Source organism: Alligator sinensis, unplaced genomic scaffold (genome assembly GCF_000455745.1).
Source record: "Alligator sinensis unplaced genomic scaffold, ASM45574v1 scaffold870_1, whole genome shotgun sequence".
NCBI classification, from domain to species: Eukaryota; Metazoa; Chordata; order Crocodylia; family Alligatoridae; genus Alligator; species Alligator sinensis.
In genome coordinates this window covers 1-8,124 of record NW_005842326.1, presented here as the reverse complement: position 1 = coordinate 8,124, position 8,124 = coordinate 1, and the positions used below count along the sequence as shown (strand labels likewise).

General features: G+C 47.6%; 1 protein-coding gene across 1 annotated transcript; it reads right to left on the bottom strand.

Moving 5' to 3' along the window:
* Positions 1 to 5,378: 5,378 nt before the first annotated feature.
* On the bottom strand, positions 5,379 to 8,120 carry OSR1 (odd-skipped related transciption factor 1). Its single transcript, XM_006028573.3, has 2 exons — positions 7,465 to 8,120; positions 5,379 to 6,746 (listed from the first exon to the last, which is right to left on the bottom strand). The coding sequence occupies exons 1-2, from the start codon at positions 8,118 to 8,120 to the stop codon at positions 6,611 to 6,613; spliced, it is 792 nt and encodes a 263-aa protein (XP_006028635.1). The 3' UTR covers positions 5,379 to 6,610.
* Between the last annotated feature and the right edge of the window lie 4 nt (positions 8,121 to 8,124).

The following is an 8,124-nucleotide window of genomic DNA, read 5'->3' as shown; positions in this document are numbered from 1 at the left end:
GGGTTCAGTTGTTTCTTCACTGTATTGTCTATGATATGCAGGCAATAGCAGTGATAGGACCCAGGGCAGGGCAGAAAAGTGAAGATATAAAAAGATACAAAATTATACTAGCACAAGAAGTTTTTAATCACAGGAAACATGTTCCTCTAACCTGTATAGGAATAGGCCTAACTGCTTTCATCAGTCCTACCATAAACCAACAATAACTCCATATGCTGGTTAGTGAACGAAACCAGTCCACAGTTTGCAGTGAATGGTGGTCCCAGTTTTCGTAACTGCACATGAATAGCAACAAACATGAGAAATCTAAAGTGAGAGATGCTCCCACAAAAGCTGGTATGGGATGGAGGAAGTTGAAATCAAAAGGATGGATGTGGCATGAGCAAGTTGAAATCCAAAAGGAGGGACATGAGCTTTCCCATGAAAGATAGTAATTAGAATGACAAGTCTAGTTACTAACTGACGGCATGTCCAGGCCACTGTTTGCACTTACTCAGGTTTACGTGTTATTGTGAATGCCACCGATAAATTTGACCTTTTAATTTATAAAAAAAATAATAAATGAATGCATACAGAATAGAAACAGACATTTGTGTGACTTTGGTAGTAACAAAGGCCATTTTGGATGGTCAGTAGGACTGAGAAAATGTCAGGGTTTTTTTTTTTTCTTTGTTTTAGAAGCAAGAACCAGGGAGGCATAACAGCAGCCATAAAAGTAGTACTAACAGTGCTGGAAGTTGGGTGTAACACAGTGGTCCAGTCAAACTGGTGCAGTCAAAATAATAAAAGACTATTTCAAACTTCAGATTTAAGGAGCAACATTAAAAACACATTATTAATCTTTATCAATACAGCATTAATCTTTATCAATACTTTAAATTATCAATAAATGAAAAACACCATTTTGTTTCCAAATCATTACATGGTGTTTTTCAAGTCAGAGTTAGGAATATAATTTAACTTCAAATTTTAGATATTTTCCATGTGCTTGCCTTCTTGGTTATTCTTTCATGACCTTTCCCATGTTTACTTCCATGTTTAAATTTGATTCTGAAACCACTACACAATTAAGTATTTAGAAAGCGCAAAGAAAAGTAACGGAGGAGCTATATAGTCAGAGACAAACATGCTTAGGAATGGCTAGATGTTGAAGTTAGAAAAAATCAAATTGGAAACAGGCACAGTATCTTATCAGAAAGGGTAATTCATCACTGGAACATTTGCCAAGGAAATTATGCTTATATCTTTTAATCACAAATAGATACCTTTCCAAAAGACTTGCTCTAGTTCAAGCACAAGTTCTATGGTTCAATAGTGTTCACTTCCCTAGTCGGGTACATCCTCCATCTCACAAATTACTGTACTGGATAAAATTATATGGCTGCCTATGTTATGTAGGATGTCAGGAAATGTTAGATAACATAAATTATAGAGGTCCCTTTTGCTTTTTATATATGATCAAATCACACTGTTACCTTAATTACTGTCCTTTTTCTCTCTCCCCTACAGCCTTTCTTTGTCTGCAGTCATTTGTGCTGCTAAGCTTAGACTGTAAATCCATTAAACAAAGACAGTAGGTAAAATTATTAGCGGTTTCTAAAAGTCACTTAGTAGCCCATCTCTCTGTGGAAGTCAAAAGGATGTAAGAACTTTTGAAATTGTCACTCAATGTCTTGTCTGAGTTTAGTAGAATACCAAGCCCACTCCAGCTGCTATGCAAGTTAAGAAGGTTGACCTGAATATGGAAAAGAAAGTAATGGTTCATCCTTCTATAACCCTCCTCAAAAGTATGTTAGATGAAGGGCAAGGTCAGCCACCTCTGTTTTACCAGCAGGAAAAAGCACATGTTGCAAATGCATAAGTGGCAAAATTCAGCCTTCAGATAAGCCAAAAATCAACATCATTAAAAAAAAACTCCTATAAAGATGACTGATACAACTGAAATTACACCAGGGATGAACATGGCCCGTATTGTTTATTCTGTTTAGTCACTAGATAAGAATGTCATGCAGAAATGCATGCAGGGCATTACAACTCAGGCTCTCAGCAAATCTGCCAAGGCTGAAAAAAAAAATTACACAGAACTATAAACTTCCCTACTCGGTTACATCTACAGGACCAGATGTTACTCTCAGCTGTGCAGGTAAGAATTTGCAGTCACTCCTCCCATTTCCATAGATCACTAGAACACTTCATTGCATGCAGCTTTGATAATGTACAGCATGTTACATGCATAAATGACTTAAGCTTCAAAGTATCCCTGGAAAGGAGGTAAGTATTACTATCCCTATTTTACAGAGGAAACCAAGGCTAGTAAGGCAAGTGGTTTGCTTGATGTCACACAGCAGGGCAGAGGAGACTGCTACACATCAATGCCTTTACACCATGCTGCTTCAACGTGCACCGCTATAAAATACTTGTTTCCACACTCTGCTCACCAGCCTGGTCCACAGCCATGTCATTTTTCTACTATCTGTGGAGCCAAACTTAACCCCGATATAGCCAAGCAAGTGCCTATTGCCCTTGTAAGATTCTCAAGGAAACTTTCGCTCTGCTTGGCTTAAAAGCAGGAGTATAAACCCACAGGCCTTCCTCGTGTATGGGAGAGTACTCAAGCATGATTCTGCAGCCCTCACTCAGGCCAATAACAGTGTAACAATGTTTTATGAGCAGGAAAAAAATTAATGGAATGCAAAAGAGTAAGTGTGCCAAGACATCTTTACATTTCAGTCTGTAACTGGAAATGGTAAAAACTTCATTTCCCTTGTAAATCTTATATCAGGAGACAACCGGAGCCAGATGCTGTAGTCCTCTCACAGACAAAACTCCCACTCAAGGATATATTTCTGGTGCAAACTGAAAACTAAAGCAACTGTGAAAATATTTGATACTGAGCTTTGATTCGAAAGAGTAAAAATAAAAAGACAGAGGTAAGTCATCATTTAAAGTACGCATGGTAAAAATGCAAAAATATTCATCCCCAAGTTAATTTTTCTTTACCCATTGTTGGACGTTAGTCCTACTTATCTCTGCTGAATGGCATAATTTCATCTCTGTGATTTGATGCCCACGGTTGGACTCGCAGCATTTACAGTGCACCATAAGGATTTGAAAGCGGCACTGGAAACTGAACAACTGCATCCCAGCAAAACTAGGAATGAGACCAGAAAGATAAAATTTGTTTTTACAATGACTAATCCCACGTTCTGTTTATAGAAAATATTTACCCTGTATAAATTCTTAGTACATCTGTAATTCTGATTATGTCAATTCTAGGGATTTTTTTATTATTATTGCACATAAAAATACATGTACAGGGAAATTCTTGGCAGCAAACCCACTCACAGTCACATAACCTTATACATGAAATGCTCCTCATACCCAGTTGGATCTGAAAAGGAACAGCTTCTTCGCTCTCCCCCTGTGTTATCCTGTGATGAGAATACTTAAGATTAATAAACAAAATAAATCAGATTTCTTACCTCACCTTTTTTTTCAGGGGTCCCAACCAGCGATGATAAGAAAGGATGGCTCAGCCAGCGTGGGAACCTTTCATCTGAGTAATCGCCCCTTGGAAATGAATCAGAAAACTCCCTTCTATTTATTACCTAGATAAAAGATGACAGGTCGCAGAAGATACTGTCGTTCACCTCAGCCCCCCCACGAATAAGCTCCAGGGAGCATTTCTGCTCATTTGTTCCTTATAATGAATTACACAAGTAGCTCACACGTGAGAGGGAGGCTTTCTCTCTCTCTGGCTCTCCCCTGAGATCTGCCAACCCCTAAGGCCACTGAGCTGCTGAGCTGGAAAAAGTTTGTCCCGGATCAATTGTTTCAGATCAAGACAGATCTGCTGGTACCTGCTCGGCAAAGCCCCTGTTCTCCTTGCCTCTGCAAGGATAGATGCTCCACTGGTAACTGCTGAGAGAAAGCTGTTCCCACGTGGAGCACACACCTACTCGTGTGTGAACCCTGTGGGAAGAAAGCCGTGGGGACGTTGGATTGATACCCTGGAGACTTGAATTCGAGCCCCCGGCTCTATCAATCCACCTTCCAAGGAGGTGGGCACGGTGCAGTGGAGCTCCTGTCTAGAAACCACCTGCAAAGCTACTTTCTTGCAACCGATCCCTGCAGAAGCATAGAAAAGAGACACGGGCACGGGTGAAGTCACCCGGCTGATGGAGCAGGAAAGCTCTGCGATGCTTGCCTCTCGCCTGCAAGTCCCACCCAACACAGAGCAGGCGGCTGCAGAGCCTGTGTCCTACGCCAGCTTATTTCCGTCTCTCTAGCATCTTAGACATGCCGAAACCGAGAGCAAAATATGTGCATCGTCGCTACAGACACTTTCCGATTCATTTTTAAATGCAACTTTTAACTTGGTGGGGGGGCATGGTTTGCAGAATGTCTCCATCCCGCAGTATTTATAGCTGCTCTTAGCCAGCAATCCGAATCTGGATACACTGAACTTCCCAGCGGGCTTCATAAAACGAAGGTGGAAGCTGTAATTGATCAAACAAGTGTATCGAATTAGTTGTGATGCACTTGTGTCTGTATCTAATAAAGGAGGGTGTGTGCGTCCGCGTCTGTCGGAGGGTGGGGGTGGATTTTTATCTTTCCTAAATCAGAAGCAAATGCAAAAGCCTCCCTCCATCCCTCGGGGAATTCCTCCCCCCCCCCGAAAGCAATCGCTGCGTCCAGGAGAAGGGAAACTAAAAGAAGGGGACCAAAAAAGTGGATGAGGTTGGTGGTTTCTATCGGATGCGGGGAATGAAAGCTGTGCCTTTTTTGCAGCGGTTTATGTTTAATTCGATCTGCAATGCGAGTCATGCGGAGAGGCTGGCGATGTTGCTGTTGCAGGGGTGATTGCTCGGGGCAGGGAGCGGGGCGCTGTGAGCGGCACACGCGCCGGGAAGGACCCGACACGGACACACGCACACGCACCGCCCAGAGCTCCTGCTCCGCGTCCCCGCAGAGGAGCACACAACGCTGATCTAAACCAGCTGCCCTCCAGCCCCGGCCGCCCGATCCGCACCAAACACGCCGAAGATGCCATTGATAAATCCAGGGCGCTGCCTGGCAGGGGGGAGCCCCGGCGGGACCCCTTCCACGGGCCCATTAGTCATCCGATTTGTTTTTTAACACCCCTGACACTTAATCTCCTCTCCTAATGCCCCGAGACTGGCAGAGCTAATTCCCTCTCCTGGGGCAGGCGAAGAGAAGCCGGGGATCTCTTTGAACACTCCGTTTGCACGCCCTGAAAGAGGAGCAGCAATGAGTGGGTGTTGGTCTGGGTAAGCAAAGGGTTAAAAAAAAACCCCAAAGTTTCCCAAGCGCACGCGGGGCAGTTCACCCACTCCAAATGGCCTGTAAAATAACCATTTATTTTAATACTTAAAAAAAACAAAACAAAACACAATCCAGTGATAAATGTCAATACCAATACTCAGCATAAAGTGCCACATAGCCATACAACTGGGGTTTCTTTCTTTCTTGGTTTTTAATAAGCAATGGAATGTCTTTTGGTTTTCATCCGTGGAATACACTGCTCACAAAAGCCAGCCGCAAATTAAAAAAAAAAAAAAAAAAAGACAAGAAAAAAAGAAAAGGAAAGAAAAGAAAACCTCTCAGGTCGAGATCGACCCACTCTCTGCTCAGGACACGCGCAGGCTTTAAAGTACCACCAAGACCACGTCGTGCCGGGCATCGCTCCCGTGTGTCGCCACCGGCCTTGCATAGCATCATCGCCCGTGGGGGTCTGGAGGGATCATCTACTCCAACCCCCTGCTCAAAGCAGGACCAGCCCCAGCTAGATCATCCCAGCCAGGGTGGATCATTCCTTTGGGTGTTATTCTTTTTAAATAAGTCCAGAATTATATATATATTTTAAATAAGTCCACCAATGACAACCCGCCGCCCCAAGGCACCAGCCCACACAAAGCAAACCAGGGCTCCAGGCAGTGCCAATACTGAGCAGATCTGTCCGGAGCTCCAGGGGATCTGTCGGGTTGAGTTCTGGCCAAGGCGAGATCCCGCGTGGCAGGACTGATCCCTGGAGACTCAGGTCTCTTTGGGAAAGTTTCTTTTAAGGCAAAAAGTGGGGGAAATAAGACCCGAGAGTCTGTTTGGCTGCGAAGAGAAGCTACAAGTTTCAGTCCTGAATCGTCTTCTGGAATTCGGGTTTTTGTTCTGAAGTGTACAAGTAATAAGCTTTATACAGTCAAAAGAAATATAAAATATATATCTATATATTTTAAAAAGGAATACTTTTGGAAGCTACGGGTTTGTTTTCTTTTAAAAAATAATGAGAGAGAGAGAGATTCCTGTCCGATACGTGAGCACCACCTTTTGGCATAAAGTTTCTCAAAGCCACCAAAGACTCAGCCGGCTGGGTTGTGCCCCACGCGGTTCAGCTGCTTTTCCAGCCCCCAAACTCAATTTCAAACCAGGATTTAGGAAGTGTGTGTGTGTGTGGGTGGGTGTGTGTGGGTGTAGGTGTGTGGGTGTGTGTGTGTGTGTGTGTGCCTGTGCTCCCATCCTGGGGCTGTCGTGTCTGTTCTGAATTTGGGAGGAAGCCTGGAGAGGGACTGAGTTCGTGGGAGTTGGAGCCCGCTCAGCCTTTCAGCTTGGACGGTTTCAGTTCCTTTACTTGCGTGTGCAGGGTCTTGTGGACCGCTAGCGTCCGGGATTGGCAAAATCCTTTCCCACATTCTTGACACTTAAAGGGCTTTTCTTTGGAGTGGATGTATCTGGGGAGAGAAAGAGAGATGGGAAAACCAGGCGGGAGGCAGCAAGGTGACCTGCCTGTCAAAGCCACTTACTGAGATGGGGAAGCGCCCTGCGCAACCTGCTGAGGCCCAGGCAAGGGACCAGGAGGAGGGACAGGGGCAGGGAGAAGCGGGTAGCAGATCATGCGGGAAACTAACTAGGCTCTGGGACTCATCCTGCCCGTGCAAAGCACCTCCATCTCCCCCGGGTGCGTCCTTCCGAGCAACCGGGAAAGGAAGACTTGTGGACAAGGAAAATATCCCGGGAAATGCAGTGGGAAGCAAGCGCTAGGGCCGGGACAAAGTAGCAGCAGCGAGCACCCAAGCTCCCCTTTCCGCTGGACCCTAGGGAAGGGAGGGGCGGGCTGGCCTGGGATCCCCGATCCTCTCTCCTGGGATCCCTGATTGTCTCCCCTGCCATCCCTGATCCCTGGCAGCCTGTCCTCTGATCCCTGGTCCCCTGTGATCCCTGGTCCTGATGGTCTCCCCTACAACCCCCCATCGCCTCCCCTCTGCTCCCTGGTGCCCTGTCATCCCCGGTCCTGATCATTGCCCCTGCGACCCCAGATCGCCTCCCCTCTGATCCCTGGTCCCCTGGTCCTGATCGTCACCCCTGTGCCCCCCACGCCTCCCGTCTGCCCCCCGGTCCCCTGCGATCCCTCGTCCCGCCCGCCTCCCCGGCGCCCCGGCCGGCCCGGACCTGTGGTCCCTGAGGTGGTCCTGCCTCCGGAAGGCCTTGTGGCAGATGTCGCAGGTGTAGGGCCGCTCGTCCGTGTGCGTGCGCTCGTGGATGAGCAGGTTGTAGGACTTGGTGAAGTGCCGGCCGCAGAACTTGCAGATGAACTCCTTCTTGGTCTTGGACGGGAGCCGACCCCGCGAGGGCTTCCTGTCCGGCGACAGCTTGCTGAGGCCGGCCAGGGGGCCGCCCAGGCCCGGGCTCAGCTTGGCCAGCTCGCCCATCTTGGGCGGGTCCTCCTGCGTGGCGGCCACGGCCAGGTTGGCAAAGTCAAAGCGCGGCCTGTCCTTGTGCAGCGCGGGCAGGACGTGGGCGATGGCGCCCTGCTTGGGGTGGAAGAGGTGCGCGGCGAAGGGCAGCGCGGGGAAGGGAAAGCGGGCGTCCACGAGGCCCTGGGCCGCCGCCATCTCCGTGAGCGTGGAGCGGGTGATCTCGTGCACGTTGGGGTAGCCCAGGGTCCAGTGGTTCATGTGCATGGTCTGCACCGCGCTGAGTCCGTACAGGCCCTGCAGGTGGTCCACGGCGGCGGGGAAGGTGTTGACGGCCTGCAGGAAGGAGTAGTTGGTGAGCTGCAGCGAGGGGTGCAGGGGGATCGGGGCGGGCAGGGCCTTGCTTCCCATCTTC